The following is a 19,319-nucleotide window of genomic DNA, read 5'->3' as shown; positions in this document are numbered from 1 at the left end:
AACACACACTTAAAGTTTTGGATCATAGAACACAGAACAGTACAGCACAGTATATAGACCCTTGGGCACTCAATGTTGTGTTGATCCTTTAACCTATTCAAAGATCAATCTAATTCTTCTCTTCTACATTGGCCTCAACCATATGCTCATCGAAGAGTCTCTTAAATGTCCCTATGGAGCTGCCTCTACAACTGCACCTAGCAGCGTGTTCCATGCGCCCACTACTATCTGTAAAAAATCTACCCCTGACATCCTCCTAACACCCTAAAGTTATGCCCTTGCATATTAGCTATTTTCACCCTGGGGAAAAAGTCTCTAGCTGTCCATCCTATCTACCATAATATACACCTCTATCGTTACCTCTCATTCTCCTTCTCTGCAAAGAGAAAAGCCCTAGCTTGCTTAATCTACCCTCAAAAGACATGCTTTCTATCCCTGGCAGCATCCTGGGAAATCTCTTCCGCAGTCTAAGCTTCATTCCTATAATGAGGTGACCAGAACAGAACACAATACTCTAAGTGTGATCTAACCAGAGTTTTAAATTTACCTTGTGGCTCTTGAGCTCAATCTCACAACTAATGAAGGACAACACACCATGTGCCTTAACCTCCCTATCAACTTGCACTGAAACTTTGGAGGAATCTATAGAAGTGTACTCCAGATTCCTCTGTTCCTCCACACTTTGTTTAAGAGTAACACATCATGACCTTTATGGAATGCCATTTTGAACATTTTTTGGAAATGGTAATTTGTGAAATTGCATTTAATTCCTGTTTTTTAATTCAGTGGATCCTTTCATACTATCTCCTTACATGTCACATGAATGACATCAATTTCTATCTTTAAAAGCACTATAAAAAATCTCACTACAGCTTCTGCAGCTCTATCTAATAGGCAACCCCACTTAATCAGTATTTAATTACTTTTTACTAAACAATAGCCTTGGGTTAATTTGAAAATTTACTTTGCTAATAGCCAGATTTCTTAATGAAGCTTCACTTACATAAATTTACTCGTGGAATAGCCAGTGAATGCCAGATAATTCGCAGATTAGACACAAGCAGTCTACCTGGAAAAGAAAATTAGCAACTTTACAAATCAGATTGATTTAAAAATACTTCAAACTGGAAAATAGGCAGCAAGGTAAGCTGCTTTGCATCATTTATTGGAAGTCACTTTGTAAAACTTTGATTAAATAACAATGATTTGAAACAAGTAAACCTTTAAACCTTTCCTATTCATTTACCTGTTCAAATGTCTTAAAGTGCTCAACTGTACCTACCTCTATCATTTTGATGGCTCATTTCATATATCCACCACCTTACATAGAAAGAAACATAGAAAACCTACAGCTGCAAGCTTTGATCATCTTCCTCGCTGTCCACTACACCTCCAATCTTGGTGTCATCTGCAAATCTGCTGATTTATTTTACCACAATATCATTCAGAATGCTGATATAGATGACAAACAACAGAGCCAGCACCGATCCCTGTGGCAGACCACTAGTCACAGGTCTTCAGTCAGAGAGGCAACCATCTACTACCACTCTCTGGCTTCTTCTAACAAAGCCAATGTCTAATCCAATTTACTACCTCATCTTGAAAGTCAAGTGACTTAACCTTCTTGACCAACCTCCCATGCAGGACTTGTCAAAGGCCTTGCTAAAGTCCATGCCTTGCCTTCATCAATTTTCCTGGTAACTTCCTCAAAAAACTCTAAGATTGGTTAGAAACAACCCATCACCCACAAAGCCATGTTGACTATCTCTCATCAGTCTTTGTCTATCCAAATACTTATATATCCAGTCCCTTATTATACCTTCCAATAACTTACCCACTACTGATGCCAGGCTCACCATAGACCATAAGACCATATGATATAGGAGCAGAATTTGGCCATTTGGCACAGTGAGTCTGCTCCGCCATTTCATCATTTTTCGTCTCAGCCTCAATCTCCTGCCTTCTCCCTCGTAACCCTTCATTCCCTGACCATTCAAGAATCTATCAACCTCTGCCTTAAAATATAAAAACTTGCATCTACAGCTGCCTGTGGCAACAAGATCCACAGATTCACCACTCTCTGGCTAAAGAAATTCTTCTTCATCTCCGTTCTAAAAAGGACACTCCTGTATTCTGAGGCTGTGTCCTCTGGTCTCAGACTCTCCCACTATAGGAAACATGCTCTTCACATCCACTCTATCAAGGCCTTTCGCCATTTGATAGGTTTCAATGAGACCACTCTTCATTCTTTAGAATTCTAGTGAATACAGGCCCAGAGCCAAATGTTCTTCATATGCCAAGCCATTCAATCCTGGAATCATCTTTGTAAACCTCCTTTGAACCCTCCCTAATTTCAGCATCTCCTTTCTAAGATAAGGGACCCAAAACTACTAACAATATTTCAAGTGAAACGTCACCAATGCTTTATAAAGTCTCAACATACATCCTTGCCTTTACATTCTAATCCTCTTAAAATGAATGCTAACATCACATTACCTTCCTCACCACAGACTCAATCTGCAAAATAACTATTAGGGAATCAAGCACAAGGACTCCCAAGTCCCTTTGTGCCTCAGAGTTTTGAATTTTCTCTCCATTTTGAAAATAGCAAACCTTTAATTTCTTCTACCAAAATGCATAAGCATATACTTCCCAATACTGTATTCCATCTGCCACTTCTTTGCCCATTCTCCTAATCCAAGTCCTTTGTAGCCTCTCTACTTCCACAGAACTACCTGCCCCTCCAACTTTCTACCTATTGTCTGCAAACTTTTGCAACAAGGCCATTAATTCCATCATCTAAGTCAGGGGTGGCCAACATTTTACATTCCATGCGTCAATATTTTCATGCATGAGTTCTATATTAACATATTTTACAAGAATTGTGGGGGTACAAGAGGTGTATGGCACATCTGACCACAGCACACGGTTCCACAGTCTTTCAGTCCATCTGAGATGAGCTCGGGTCCAGAGAACTCGCCGGCATTTCTGCATAGCGTTGATGTATGGCTTCCTCCTTGCGTAATACAGTTTCAAGTTGCATTTCTGGATGCAGCGACAGACTGTGTTGAGTGACAATGGTTTTCCAAAGTACTCCCGAGCCCAGGTGGCTATAATTGTCACAGTAGCATGACGGTTTCTTAGGCAGTGCCACCTGAGGACCTGAAGATCACGCGTATTCAACAGTGGTTTCCGACCTTGCCCTTTACGCACTGAGATGTCTCTGAATTCTCTGAATCTTTTCACAATATTATGTACTGTAGATGTTGAAAGACCTAAATTCTCTGCAATCTTGTGTTGAGAAATGTTCCTTATGAACTGACTAACAATTCTCTCACAAATCTTGGCACAAAGGGGTGAGCCACGACCCATCCTCGCTTGCAAAGACTGAGCCTTTGATGGACGCTACTTTTATACCCAGTCATGATACCTCACCTGCTACCAATTAGCCTGCTTAATGTGGAGTCTTCCAAACCGGCGTTACTTGAATATTCTGTGCACTTTTCAATCTTATTTTAACTCTGTCCCAACTTTTGTTGAGTATGTTGCAGCCATCAAATTCTAAGTTTGTGTATGTTTACAAAATACAATTAAGTTGGTCAGTAAAACTATTGAAAATCTTTTCTTTGTACTTTTGTCAGTTAAATAAAGGTTCACGTGAATTAACATATCACAGATTTTTGTTTTCATTGCATTTTGGAAAATATCCCAACTTTTCTGGAAATGGGGTTTGTAAAAGGTTGGCCACCCCTTATCTAAGTCAATGATATATAACGTAAGAAGAATCAGTCCTAACACAGACCCGGATAGAACATCACTAGTCACTTGCAGCCAACCAGAAAAGGTTTCCTTTACTCCTACTTTTTGCCTCCAGCCAATTAGTCACTGCTTTATTCACGTTAAAATCTTTCCTGTAATACCATGGTCTCATATTTGTTATGTAGCCTCATGTATGGCACCTTGTCAAATGCCTTCCAAAAATCCAAGCACACAACATTAACTGATTCTACCTATAATTTTCTGGCTTATTCTTAAAGTCTTTCTTAAACAATGGAACAACAGTAGCTATCCTGCAGCACCTCACCAGTGGCTAAAGGCATTTTTAAACACCTCTGCTAAGGACCCCTGCAATTTCAGCACTGGCCCCAAAAGGTCTTCTGATTATTTTTTTAATGTTCTCTTGCAATTCTTATATTCAAGTACCTCATTTGCTCCTTCCTGTCCATACCAGCTGTACATCTTCTTTTGCCTAGGGCCTCAAAACCTCTCGAAAACCAAGGTTTCCTAAAACTGTTATCCTTCCTTTCATTGTGACATGAACATACATACATTGCACTCTCAAAACTTCACTCCACATACCAATCACACCTTGGCCAGTAAAAGGAGGAAGGAGAAGATGGCGGTGCAACACAGTGCACGCGGCCGTTCCGAATGATATCCTATGTGTTAACTAGGGGCCGTGCACAATCCTGATTTGATGGACTCAGCCATGAACGGAGGAACACCTGGAGAAACTTCTGAAATGCCCGTTTCGCTGCCACTGCTACTGCGCCATTGAGAATCTCCAGAGGGGAAGGCCCCAAATCCTTGGCTTTGCCTACTGCCTGTTGCCGGGGCCGAGGTCGAAGCGCTCGGCAGAGATGGTGCTCGGTGTCAGAGGGCTGGTTGGAGGCTTGGAGCTTTCGGACAGATTCAAGAGTTGGCTGTGGTCGGGTGCTTCCAGAGTGCTGCATTAGCAAGTTTGCGGCGCTGGAGGCTCATGGTAGGAAGAGAGTTTCTCTTCCTTCTACCGTCTGCGTGAGATGATGGGACTTTCGAGAGACTTTGATTGAGACTTTTTACCGTGCCCGTGGTTTGTTCTTCATCAAATTACGGTATTGCTTTGCACTGTTGTAACTATATGTTATGATTACTGTATGTGGTTTTTGTCAGTTTTCAGTCGGTTTGTCTTGTGTTTGTGATATCATTCTGGAGAAACATTGTATCATTTCTTAATGCATGCATTACTAAATGACAATAAAAGAGGACTGCGTGTCCTCATAATCTAATAAAAAAAACAACCTGTCACAGATCCACACTTGCCAGATACTTTCTCCAATTTAGAATCTCAACTCAAGGACCAGACCTATTCTCCTCCATAATTATCTTGAAACTAATGGGATTATGATCACTAGATGCAAAGTGTTCCCCTACACAAACTTCTGTTACCTGTCCTGTCTCATTCCCTAATAGGAAATCTGGCATCGCACTCTTTAGTTGGGACCTCTATGTACTGATTAAGGAAACTTTCCTGAAATCATTTGACAAACTATATCTCATCTAGCCCTTTTACAGTATAGGAGTCCCCAACAATATGTGGTAAGTTAAACTCATCTATTACAACCTCATGTTTTTTGCAACAGTCTGCGATTTTTCTATAACTTGCTCCTATAAATCTGTGACTGTTGGGTGGTCTGTGATGTAATCTCAATAACATAGCCATCCCTTACTACTTTCTCAGTTCCACCCATATACCCTCAATCGACGAGCCCTACAGTCTGTCCTGTCTGAGTACTGCTATGATATTTTCCCTCAGTAGTAAAGCCACCCCTGCCCCTTTAATCCCTCCCACTCTATCATGTCTAAAACAATGGAATTCTGGAAACTGAGCTGCTAGTCCTGCACCTCCCCCCCACCCCCGAAACCAAATTTCACTAATGGTGACAAAATCATAATTCCATGTGCTGATCCACCCTGAGCTCATCCATCAATACTCCTTCCACTGAAACGTACACAACTCAAAAACACTAGTCCAATCATACTCAACATTTCGATTTCTTACTTTGCATGCAAGTTTAACAAAATTTTTCTCCACAACCACTCCACTATCTGCTCTGGCACACTTGTTCCCATCCCCTTGTAACTCTAGTTTAAGTTCTCCCCCACCCTGTGCAGCACTAATGTAAACCTTACCACAAAGATATTAAGTCCCCATCCAGTTCAGGTGCAAACAAGCCCCTCTGTGCAGGTCCCACCTTCCCTGGAAGAGAGCCCAATGATACAAAAGCCTTCCCTCCTGCACCATCTCCATAGTCATGTATTAAACTGTATGATACTCCTATTTCTGGCTTCACTAGCATGTGGCACAGGTAGCAATCCTGATGTCACAACCCTGCAGGTCATGTCCTTTAACTTAACACCAAACTTCCCAAACTCACTTTGCAGGACCTCGGCCCCCTTACTACCCTTGTCATTGATACCAATGTGGAACATGACATCTGGCTGATCACCCTCCCAGTCAAGAAGGTTGTGGACTCAGAACCTCCTGTCTATTCCTCAACTAATGAATCCCCTATTACAACAGTTCACCTGTTCTACCCCCTTTCCCTTCTGAGCTACAAAGCCAGACTCAGTGCCAGAGACCTGACCGCTCTGGCTTTCCTCCGCAAGGTTATCACCTCTGCCCACTGCCCAACAGTATCCAAACCTCTTTATGAGGGGAAAGGCCACTGAGGTACCCTGCTCTAGCTGCCTATCTCCTTTCCCCCTTCTGACGGTCAACCAGTTACTGTGTGCAACTACCTCCCTGTGTGTCCTGTCGATCACCCCCTCAGTCTCCCAAATGATCTGGTGTTCATCCTGTTCCAGGTCCAAATCCTTAACACAGTCTGAAAGAACCTGCAGCTGGATGCACTTCTTGTAGGTGTAATCATCAAAGACACTGAAGGTCTCCCTGCCTTCCCACATCCCAAAAGAGGAGCATTCCACTACCCGGCTTGACATCCCCACTGCTCTATCTATGCAATAAGAACAATTAAATGGAAAAAATCTAGCCACAACATTTACCTCTCCTCACTGAAGCCTCTGAATCAAAGACTGAACAACCCACTCTAACACTGGCTTACTCACACAAAGGCCACCCCCACAATGGCTGCTCCACTTGAACCTTGTGGTTATAAAGTGGTAATTAGTGACTAAATTTTGAGTTATAGCGAAGATCCAGTTTTAAGCTCTATTTTGGAAAGGGCCAGTAACATCACAACAGATCCCACCCACCCTGCTCATGGACCGTTTGCCCCACTCCCATCAGGGACCAGGCTATGTAGCATCCACATCAGGACCACCAGACTCAAAAGCAGTTACTTCCCCAAGCAGTACAGCTGATCTACACTTCCACCCACTAACCAACCCCTCCACACCCCTAATCACCACTTTATCATTTCCTGTCAGTCACCTTATATCCAAGCACTACTGTGCTTAGCATCACTTTGTGAACATAAAATCAATCTATGCACATGAGCTATCTTACGTATTTATATTTACAATGTTTTTTATTAGTACTATTGTGTACTTTATCTTATTGGTGTTCTTTAATGCTGCATCAAGTCTGGAGTAACAATTATTTTGTTTTCCTTTACACTTGTGTACAGGAAATGACACTAAACAATCTTGAACTTGAAACTCAGCATCATGAAAACCAGTCCCAATATGGATTTAAGATTGTCAATGGCAAAAGCCCAATGAAACGTACAGTATTAGATGCTTTGGTGGAGACAATTCTGTATGACTTAAGGCCACAAAAGGTGTATCTGAGTCAACAAATGGAAATCTCCCTTTACCTATTTCTTATATTAATGAACATTCCCATTTTATCAGAAGCAGTTACCCTAATTTCAGATGCTTTTGCAATGAACAGAACATTAGATTCATGTCTGCTCTACTGTATCAGTGCTAATTCCAATTCAATGGAAAAACAACAATGTCAACAGCGTGTTGTGTTCCATATATTTTGCCATTTTCCAAATAAATCACCTTTATGTTCAAACTTCTGATAAGGTTTTGAAATTTTACTCTGTGGTTTTTTTGTCCAGCAGGAATGAACATCACCTCACTCAGAACATGTAAGCAGTGAGAACTGAGATTAAAATAACTTTTCAAAAAATTTAATCCTTACATAGAAATAAATAGCTTCCAATTTCATATATATAATTCACTTATTGCGAGATCAAACTTTCAAAACTCCAAAAAGACAGTGAAATATGATTATATAATTCCATTAGTTGCTGGCATGAACATAGATCCAAAAGGCAAGGGTACAGCTCATCTCATGTTACAGAATCTATAATTTAGGTCAATGTACTTCTATATGTCCATTACAAGTACATGCCATTGGTTGGAAACAAACAACTTATTTCTAATATATCATTTAATGTGTATTTACTCCCTACCTTTTTCTCCATTATTTCCTTTGGTATCTTCAATGGCGTCCAAACAGTCAATTAGCACCTCTCCAGATCTCATCTTCATTTGTCTAAAAACAAAACAAATATTAATCAGTTCTAATTCAATGAACACAACACCAAACAAGCAAACAAAGAGATGAGAACCACAGAAAAATAATCTTGCAGACTTTCAGAAGATTCACTGAAGAGTGCCATGATACTATTGTGTTGGGCAGTGCACTTTTCTGATCTCTTTGGACATCAAAATGCATAATGATCTCTTTGCACCTACCCAAAGACATACCAAGCAGGTTAACTGGTCATTGTAAATTGTCCTGTGATGAGGTCACGGCTAATCGGGTTTGTAAGGGGGTTGCTGGGGTGGCGTGGCTCAAAGGGCCAGAGGGGCCTACTCCATGCTGTGTCGCTAAAATAAAAATTAGGGTTGTTGGAGGGATGCTTGGAAATGAAGAATACTCCTTAAGTCATAAGAGACATTATCAATGAGGTCAGGCAGTCTCAGTCTTTGAGGATAATGTCAGGGCATTCTTCAGAAGGATGAATCCATGAAGGTGTCTGGCCCAGATAGCATATCTCACTGAATACTAAAGATCCGTGTAGACAAACTGACTGTAGTACCTCTCTACCGGACATTCCCACCTGCTTCATAAAGATATCTATTATACTGGTGCCCTGCCTCAATAACTAATGTATGGTAGTGCTTACATCAACCATAATGAAGTACTTAGAGACGTTGGTTATTACATGAATCAGCTCCTGCCTCAAGAGTGATCCAGTATCCAGAAAAAACGCCCAGGTCTCCAGAATTAAAAAATAAGACAGGAAGTTAAAAAGAGGATAAATATTTAACTTCAGGCGATATGGAAACAGATTTGAGAAGAGGGACGGTGAATACAGGACTAAATGAATTATATTTGAATGACTGCTGTATACAAAACAAGGTAGAAGAATAGAAGAGTTAGAAAATGGCAGGTATGATCTTGTGGGCATCACAGAGTCATGGCTGAAAGAAGATCATAGTTGGAAGCTAAACATTCAAGGATATGCATCCTATTGAAAAGACGAAGGGTGAGCAGAGAGAGTAACATGGTTCTGTTGGTAAAAAGTGAAATCAAATCCTTAGCAAGAAGTGATATAGAAACAGAAGATATTGAATTCCTGTGGGTAGAGTTAAGAAATTACAAGGGTAAGAAGACACTGGTGGGAATTATATACAGGTTCTAAATAGTAGCTACAGTATAATGTGGGGTACAAATTACAACTGGATATAGAAATGGCACATAAGAAAGGCAATGTTACTGGGTCATAGGGGACATCACTATGCAAGTAGACTGGGAAAATCAATTTGGATTGGATCCCAAGAGAAGGAATTTGTGGAATACCTATGAGATGGCTGTTTAAGCAGCCAGTGATCGAGCCCACTGTGGAAAAGGCAATTCTGGATTTGGTGTTATGCAATGAACACATTTCACTAGAGAATTAAAGGAGCCTTTAGGAAGTAGTGATGGTAACAAGAACGAATTCACCCTGCAATTTCAGAGAAAGAAGCTAAAATCAGCTATCAGTATTACAGTTAAGTAAAGAAGCATGACGGAGGAGCTGAGCAAAGTAGATTGGAAAGAGATCCTAGCAAAGCAAATTTATTATTGAAGTACATATATGTCACCATATACTACCCTGAAATTCATTTTCTTGCAGGCATACACAGTAAATATAAGAAACACAATAGAGTCATCAATGAAAAACTACATACAAAAGCTGTCAAACAACCAATACGCAAAAGATAAACTGCATATACAAAAGAAGTGAATAAATAATACTGAGAACATGGATTGTAGACACTTTGAAATGAGTCCACACGTTATGGAATCAAGAGCTGAGGTTATTCATGCTGATTCAGGAGCCGGTTGGTTGAAGGGTCATTAATAATTTTTATTGAACGTGGTTGTGTGGGACCTGTGGCTCCCATACCTGCTTCCTGATGAAAATGTGGCCTGGATGGTGGAGGTCCTTCATGATATATGCTGCTTTCTTGTGGCAGCTCTCTTAGATGTCCTCAGTGGTAGAGAGGACTTTGCCTGTGATAGATTGGACTGTATCCACCATTTTCTGTAGGCCTTTCTGTTCTCCAGCATTGGTGTTTCCGCACTAGGCCGTTATGCAACCAGTCAGGATACTCTCCACTGTTCAACTACAGAAGTTTTCAAAGTGTCAGATGACATGCAGTTTCTTCGGAAACTTCAAAAGAAGTAGAGGTGCTGCTGTGTCTTATTTGTGATGGTTCTTATGTGCTTGTCCCATGACAGATCCTCTGATATGTTAACTCTCAGGAATTTAAAGTTTCTGACCCTTTCCACCTTTGATCCCCTAATGAGGACTGGCCCATGACATCTGTTTGTTGAGTGAAAGGTTGTTGTTACGGCACCATCCACTAGATTTTCAATCTCCTTCCTTTATAACGATTCATCACCACCTTTGATTTGGCCAACAACAACATCAGCAAACTTAAATATGGATGGCAGTAGGGCAGTAGGGCAGCAGTGGCAGGACTTTCTAGAAGTAATTCAGAAGAGGCAGAACCTTTCATCTGAAAGAAGAATTCTAAAGAGAAGACAAGGTTTCTGTGATTGACAAGGGAAAGCAAAGAGAACTATGCAAAGAGAATTAGCAGGAAGCTAGAGACTTATAAAAATAAACAGAAGACAAGTAAAAAGCAATAAAGACATCAAAAGCTTTAGAAATAAAAATTGGTAAAGATTGAAATAAGTATAAAAATTTAGGAAGAATATACATTTTAACAACATTAATTCGACCTACCAGAGACATGGACAGAGGTGACCAGTGTGCCAAACTCTGTTTTGTATGATTTAAAAGGTTAGCAAAATTTTCTTGAAAAAGACGCTTAAAGTTCCTTGTTACTGTAATATCGAGGTAAGTAAATTGATTATTTACTACTTTAAAAGGGAGGTTATGAAATTCTAATATTTGTGCTTCTCTGTTAATCAGGAAAAGTTCGCTCTTATGTAAATTAAGTTTGTATGCGGAAAGCTGGCTAAATTTATTAAGAAGTGAAAATATTGGAGGCAAGGAGGTAGTCGGATTTGATATAAAAAGTAAAAGGTTGGCATTGCTGAGAGTTGGTCAAAACAGAAGCAATGGGGCATGAATATAGCAATTTAATCCATGTAATAAAATTTTGGCCAAAATCAAATTTTTCTAAAACCACAAAAAGATAGTTCCACTCCATAAGATCAAATGCTTTCTCCGCATCTAGAGAGAGGACACATTCAGGAGTCCCAGTTGAAGGTGAATATAAGATATTAAATAGACGCCGTATATGAAAAAAAGGGAGGCGATTTTTAATAAAACCAGTTTGATCTTCAGAAATAATTAAGGGTACAATGTTCTCCAATCTATGAGCCAAAACTTTAGCCAAAATTTTAACATCAACATTTAACAAAGAAATCGGCCTATACAAAGAACACTCTGTTGGGTCTTTACTTTTTTTTGCTAAAAGAATGATACTTGCCTCACTAAATGATGCTGGTAATTTACCATGTTTAAATGAATCAGATAAAACTAAGATTAATCAAGGCAAGAGCAGTGAGGAAAACGATTTATAAAATTCTGCAGAGAACCCGTCAGGTCCAGGAGATTTACCAGACTGCAGTGCAGAAATGGCTAAGGATATTTTCTCTAGTGATAATGGCTCATTAAGTTTTACTTTGAGATCAGGAGAAAGCAAAGGAATATTTAAACTACTTAAGAAATGCTTGACAGAAACGCTATCATTTAAAGATTCAGAGGTATAGAGTCCAGAATAATAATTCTTAAATGCATCACTGATTTCAGAATGATTCAAGGTAATGTTCCCATTTCCCATTTGAATTTTTGTAATTTGTCGTCCAGCTTTAGAGTGTCTTAAGTTGGTTGACTAAAAATTTACCGGATTTATCACCATGAATATAAAACCGGCTCTTACTTTCAAGAAGTTGGCATTGAATTGGGTGAGTGGAAATAAGGTCAAACTTAGTTTGAAGTTCCACTCACTTCTTGCACAGTTCTGGATTTTAATTGGTCTGTTGCTTTAATTTGACTAACAATAGACAATAGGTGCAGGAGTAGGCCATTCAGCCCTTCGAGCCAGCACCACCATTCACTGTGATCATGGCTGATCATCCACAATCAGTACCCTTTTCCTGCTTTCTCTCCATATCCCTTCAAATCTAATCGCTCTGTATAGGTCTTCCTTTTCAAATTCGCAATATATGAAATTATTTGACCCCTTGGATATGCTTTCATGGCATCCCAGACAACCTGAGTTGAGATTTCAGATGACATGCTAGTATTTTAAAAAAAAAGTAATCTGGTCCTTCATAAATTTTACAAAATCATTATCCAACAACAGGGTCAGGTTAAAATGCCAATGTTTATTCATATGGGGGAAACCAAGAAGAATTATAGATGGGTAACTGGGGCATGATCTGAAATCAATATACTCTGATAATCACAAGAGTGAACAGATGGAATCAGCAGGTTATCGATTAAAATATAATCAATTCCGGTAAAAGTATGATGGACATGTGAAAAAAAAAGAATAATCTCTCTCACTTGGATGGATACCATAATTAGAAAGGAAGGACTGAATTGATAAAGCAGAATTACTTGGTAGTCTAGGAACAGAAGAAGATCGATCCAAAACTGGATCTAACCAACAGTTAAAATCACCGCCCAGTACAAGAGAATATAAACTCAAGTCAGGCAATAAAGAGAAAAAACAATCAAAAAACTCCACATCATCCGAATTGGGAGTGTACAGGTTAGCTTAGACTACCACAGTACTATACAATTTCCCAGAGACAATAATAAAACAACCATTTATATCAGATAATTTGTTGTGAAGCTCAAAGGGAACATTTTGATTTATAAGAATTGAGACCCCTCTGGCTTTAGATGGAAAAATAGAATGGTAGTGCTGCCCCACCCACCTTGACATGAGACGAAAATTATCAGAACTATGAATGTGTGTTTCTTGCAAAAAAGCAACTGCAGCTTTACGCTGCTTAAGATGTGAAAACACCTTCCTTCTTTTAGCAGGATGGTTCAATCCCTTAACATTCCTGTTTATAAAATTCAACAGACTAACCATTGTCGTTTAAAAAAACATAGAGGGTAGTAGGCATGAACAAAATCAAACATTCAGATAATAGCTCTGGGGCAAAAGTATAAAACAAGAGAACCAGGAGAAAAATATGTCCTGAATAACAAAGAATAACTAAAGGTTCTATAAATGCTATTGGCATTAGAGATCCACCCCCCCCCCCAAATCCCACAATAAGAAAGCTACCAAAAATCAGCAGCAAGCAGGGAGACCTTTGATAAATTTCTGAGTTTCTGTAACCGAGTTAAACCACATTTTGTCTCCAGTAGCGAGAGTTATTCGGAGACCAGCTGGAAAACGCAGAGAGGGCCTGAATCTGCATTTGTAAAACTCTTTCATAACTCCTTTATAACTCCTTTATACTCAGCATGCAGACTCAGAACTTGGGAGGCATAGTCCTCAACACTACGAATAGGCTGACACTTGTATACCAACTTTCCTCTACGACATGCTTCCATAATCAAAAGGTCTTTCACCTTATAGTGATGAAAGCACAAAATTACTGGACGTGGCCCATGGCCCAACTCCGGCTTAGGCACAAAAGTACGGTGAGCTCTGTCTAACTCGGGTGGGGTCGGAAGTATGTTGTTCCCAAAAATCTCACAAAGTGGAAAAAAATTCAACAGGAGATCCACGTTCGATAGCCTCTGGCAAGCTGAGGATTTGTAGATTTTGACGCCTGCTCTGACCTTCCAGGTTAGTAACTTTGGATATTAACTTGCTGTTATGATCTTTCAAGCTGGAGCAAATGGTTTCCAAATTGTGAAAACGAAGTTTTAAATCATCGGTAGCTGACTCAAGATGAGAAAGACGTTCTGCATGAGCCTCCACTTTGGAATTAATTTGATCCAATTTTGACTCCAACAAACTGAAAGACTTAAACTCAGAGTTAAATTCAGATATTATATCATGTCAGTGCTGTTCCAAAATGGAAACAATCTCGGCAGAGGAACCAGCAGCAGGTACTTCTTTTTTCCCTGATTTGGTGATCTTTGCAGCCATAATAAGACCGACGTATTCGCAGGCAGGAGGGAGAATAAAAAATTTAACAATCTGGAGTAAAAAAAAAGAGACAAGTGCGGAGATAAGAAATAAAGCAGAAGTGATAGCTTTGAGCGACTAAACCATCGCCATCTTGACCAGATGTCTTCTATGTTGTGATTCTTTGAGGAAATCACAGGCAGTCTAGATAAAGGACAGTGTGGCACACGGCCAGGTGGTTAGGGCATTGGACTCACAATCTGAATGCGTGTTGTGTCTTTGAGCAAGGCACTTAACCACACACTGCTCCAGTCTACCGAACTGAAAATGGGTACCGGCAGGATTCCCTGAAGATTAACTTGCAGGTTGTAACAGTGGTTAGGAAGGCAAAAGCAATGTTAGCATTAATTTCGAGAGAACTAGAATGTAAAAGCAAGGACGTAATGCTGAGGCTTTGTAAGGCATTGGTTGGACTGCATGGACTGTTGTGAGCAGTTTGGACCCCTTATCTAAGAAATATGTGCTGGTATTGGAGAGAGTCCAGAGGAGGCTCAAAACAATGATCCCAGGAGTGAAAAGTTAATATATGAATATTTGATGGCTATAGACCTATACTTACTAGAGTTTGGAAGAATGGGGGGGGGGGGGGGAAGGCAGCAGTGCAAGGGAATCTTATTAAAACCGATCAAATATTAAAAGGCCTAGATAGTGTGTACATGAAGAGGATGTTCCCTATAGTGGGAGAGTCCAGGACCAGTGTCCTTGTTTTCTAGGTGCATCAGGGCATCTGTCATAGAGCAGTTCTGTCAGTAACCAAATTGGTGAGTATCCATTGTGGTAGAAATGGAGTCTTTGATATGTGTCATTATCAGTACTTCATGATGATTGGCGACTTGACACTGGACAGCAGTCATTTAGTTCTGAAGAGTTCTTTGGTACAGAAATGATGGTGGCTGATTTGAAGCATGTAGGGACAGCAGCCTGGATGAGTGAAGTGTTGAAGAAGTCCGTGAAGACGTCAGTGAGCTGATATGCACACTCCCTGAGTACCTGGCCTGGGAGGTTGTCTGACCCAGCCGCCTTACGGGGGTTGACTCTATGCAGAGTCCTCCTCACATCTGTGGCTGTACAGACAGTGGCTGCTCTCCTGGGAAGGGGGTAGCTTTTGTAGCTGGTGCTGTGTTGCATGCTTTGGAGCATGCAGAAAATTGTTTAGAGCATCAGTGAGGGAGGCATCACTGGTGCAGTAATGCCTCGTCATGTGCACCGGTGATCATTATCAGACAAGTGTTCCTGAATTTTTGTGCATAGGCAGTCTTTGCCCTCTTGATGCCTAGGATGAAGTTTTCCCTGGCTGTTCTGTCACCAGACTTGAAGGAAGCATCCCGAGGTTTTAGTAGGGAGTGCATCTGTGAGTTAGCCAGGGCTTCTGGTTGGACTGCGAAATAACCCTTCTTGAGGTACAGGTGTCATCTTTACACTTACTATTGTAGCCGATGACAGATGAGGCATATTCTTTGAGGTCTATGCCTACTCAGGTTTGTGGTGACCTCCTTGAACATCTGTCAGTGGTTTGTTCAAAACAGTCCTGAAGCATAGAGATTGCCTCATTAGGCCATACACTGATGGTCCCCTTGACAAAGCCCCAGAGTGAATGATCTCCTCTGAGGAGAGATTAACCATTCCAAACACAAAATCAAAATAGTACAGCTGGAGATACTGTTAATAATTAATGGATTATACAGCATCTATAAAGGAAGGATGAGAATTAATGTTTCAGGTTCAACAGCAGAACCTTCCAGGGCAGAGAGTTCCATAGATTCACCACAATCTGAGAGAAGAACATTCTCATACTAGTCCTAATTTACTTATCCCTCAAGACTGAAACCCCTGAACTAGCTAAGTTTTGAACCAACACCTCCTAGCCTGCTGGGCCTAAATCTGGTCACGGCTAGAATCAACACTTGTCTCAGGAAGGACCTGGACCCACTGCAATTTGCCTATCGCCACAATAGGTCTTCAGCAGACACGATCTCAATGGCTCTCCACATGGCCTTGGATCACCTGAACAATGCAAATACTTACAGTATGCTGTTTATCGACTATAGCTCAGCATTCCTATGGTCCTGATCAAAGAGCTACAGAACCTCCCTTTGAAACTAGATCCCCAGCTTCCTAACTGGAAGAGCACAAAGCTGTGCAGATTGGAAATAACATCTTCACCTCGCTGACAATCAACACTGACACACCTCAGGGGCGTGTGCTTAGCCCACTGCTCTACGCTCTCTACACCCTTGACTGTGTGGCTAGGCATAGCTCAAATGCCACCTATAAATTTTCTGACAATACAATCAATGTTGGCAGATTTTCAGATGGTGACAAAAGTGTGTCCAGGAGCGAGATATACCAGTTAGCTAGTGGTATCACAGCAACAACCTTGTACTCATTGTCAGTAAGATCAAAGAGCTGATTATGAACTTCAGGAAGGGTAAGACGAAGGAACACAAACCAATCCTCACAGAGGGACTAGAAATAGAAAGAGTGAGCAATTTCAAGTTCCTGAGTATCAATATCTCTGAGGACCTAACATGGATGCAACATATTGATGCAGCTATAAAGAAGGCAAGACCATGGCTATTAGGAGTTTCAGGAGATTTGGTTTGTGAACTAAAATACTTGAAAACTACAAATGCACTTTTGAGAGCATTCTGGCTAGGTGCATCACCGACTGGTATGGGGGGGGGGAACTACTGCACAAAACTGAAGTAAGCTGCAAAAAAAAAAAAAAAATTAGTCTGCTCCATCATGGATACTAGCCTCCATGGTATCCAAGACATCTTCAAGGAGCGGTGCCTTAGGAAGACAGCGTCCATCATTAAGGATCCTCACCACCAGGACATGCCCTCTTCTCCTTGTTAACGTAGGGAAGGAAGTTCAAAAGCCTGAAGGCACACACTCAGTGATTCAAATACAGCTTCTTCCCCTCTGCCATCCGATTTCCAAATGGACCTTGAACCCACGAACATTCCCTCACTAGTTTTATTATTTTTTTAAGCACTACTTATTTTAACACACACATATATATATATATATATATATATATATATATTAATGTAACTCAGTTTTTCTCTATATTTATCATGTATTTCTTTGTACTGCTATCGTAAAGTTAACTAATTTCATTACATATGCCGGAGATATTAAAACTGATTCTGATTTATCAGTCTGATAAATCTTTACTCCTAATACAAATGCATGCGTACACAATACTCCACACGGTGTCACCAAGGAGCTGCACGACCACGCAAGGCGGCTTCACTTCAGGACTGAAATTAGCTCATACTAAACACCAATATATCATTTCCCTTTCTCACTCGGCTTTCCCCTCCTCCTATTAAAATTTTGGAACGTTTCTAGCATTTTCCATATTAGTACAATATCACGTTGAGAGCACGGTCGTAAGAAAATAAAAACACCCGATATTTCTCGCTTTGAATGCTGCTTGATTTACTTTTGTTTTTTATTTGAAAATATCTGCTTGTTTTGTCAGCTGTAGCTTAATTCTGACTTTTGTTTTGCTCTCCGAAGCAGGGACATGAAGAAGCGTCCCGAGGGCTCCAGACTGCAAGGCCATTCTTCGTTTTATGTAGTTAGGACGGGTTTCCATACAGCGCGCTCTAAGTACCCAAAGCTCTGACAGACGCATTCCTGTGAAACCCCACGACAGACCAGAGGTGGAAAGGGAGCAGTAGGCCTCAGCAAGGACTGCTCCGGATACTCACTGAAGCGAAATGTCAAAGCGAACATCTCTGTCCTCCCACAGCGCGTCTAGCACGGGAACCATGGCTCCGGGAGCCAGACCGCCACTCCGATCGGCACCCCGACCAGCGTCACCCTGGCAACCGCTGTCGCGACGTCACCTCCGGAATCTGGAATGGGATCGATCGCCTTGTGCGACCAGAGCAACAGCCCAGCCCGCAGCCGGTGGAAGCGTCCCAGGCCAGTGCCTATCTCCCTTCATAGGCGTACCTACTCCCTCCACAATTCCTTAGATCACAGTATTTGTTGGAACATGAAGGCTGATGGCGTGTTTCCTCCAGTACCCTAAATAATTTTGGTCTTTAGTTTCCCTCATTTATTAACCATTTTCTGCATTCTATCAAGTCTTTTCGCTGCTCCTGACGTGTCCCGCTACTTAGCTTCCTCATCGAATTGTTTTTGGCTGCACTATATTTCTATTTCTTTAATTTTGAGTACTGTATATGTTACATTCATGTTTCCATTGGAGACCTGTTAACCATTCAAATATTATTTTGTCACTTTTGCTGATTGTGTCGATTGTTTTCAATTTTGAAGATTCTCAACTTAAGTTTTTGTTTTGCTAAAATGCTGTTCTATCGTCTTTTTCTAAAGTTGCTACGCTCCTACAAGAATTGCCCAGTATTTCAAACAGTTTAGATCCCCAGCATTGTATGGTACTGCCACTCAACTTTAACTCCACCTCCTCATATAATTTCACGAGTCATTTTGGGCGTTTACCATTAAACATAAAGAGAATTTCAAAAATTTTTTTTCTAAAATAAAATATAATAAAAATGAAAAAGAATGTCACTGACCTTAGGGTCTCTCTCCTATAGTATCGGTAATGTACATTTCAGAGCCACAACAATTTGTCAGTTAGTCGGCACCAAAGTCCTATACCCCAATACTGCCTTGAAGCCATAAATATCCTACCATGGTAACCAAAACTGCAATGCACGCTTCAAGCTGTGGTTCAACTTGTGTGATACAAAGTTCTAACATTAACTCTCTGCTCTTACGTTCTTTTCTTTGGCCAATAAAAGAAGGCATCCCATATACCTTGTGGTTAAACCATATATATATACGTTGTAACTGGGTTACCTGTCTGGACACGCCCCTCTGTTGACTGCCCCTGTGGCTCCTCCGAGAGATCC

The 19,319-nt window shown here is 40.7% G+C and overlaps 1 protein-coding gene across 1 annotated transcript in view; it reads right to left on the bottom strand.

Moving 5' to 3' along the window:
- Positions 1-18,298, bottom strand: part of bbs5 (Bardet-Biedl syndrome 5) — a 50,808-nt gene extending 32,510 nt beyond the window's left edge. The window contains exons 1-3 of the mRNA XM_072259650.1: positions 18,147-18,298; positions 8,208-8,290; positions 1,004-1,069 (exon numbers count right to left, since the gene is read on the bottom strand). Of these exons, the coding sequence (XP_072115751.1) occupies positions 1,004-1,069; positions 8,208-8,290; positions 18,147-18,208 (211 nt within the window). The 5' untranslated portion in view covers positions 18,209-18,298. The remainder of the gene's footprint in view (positions 1-1,003; positions 1,070-8,207; positions 8,291-18,146) is intronic.
- Between the last annotated feature and the right edge of the window lie 1,021 nt (positions 18,299-19,319).

Source organism: Mobula birostris, chromosome 6, assembly GCF_030028105.1.
Source record: "Mobula birostris isolate sMobBir1 chromosome 6, sMobBir1.hap1, whole genome shotgun sequence".
Classification (NCBI taxonomy): domain Eukaryota; kingdom Metazoa; phylum Chordata; class Chondrichthyes; order Myliobatiformes; family Myliobatidae; genus Mobula; species Mobula birostris.
Note: the sequence above shows the minus strand (reverse complement) of the source record. Positions and strands in the feature narration are given on the sequence as shown.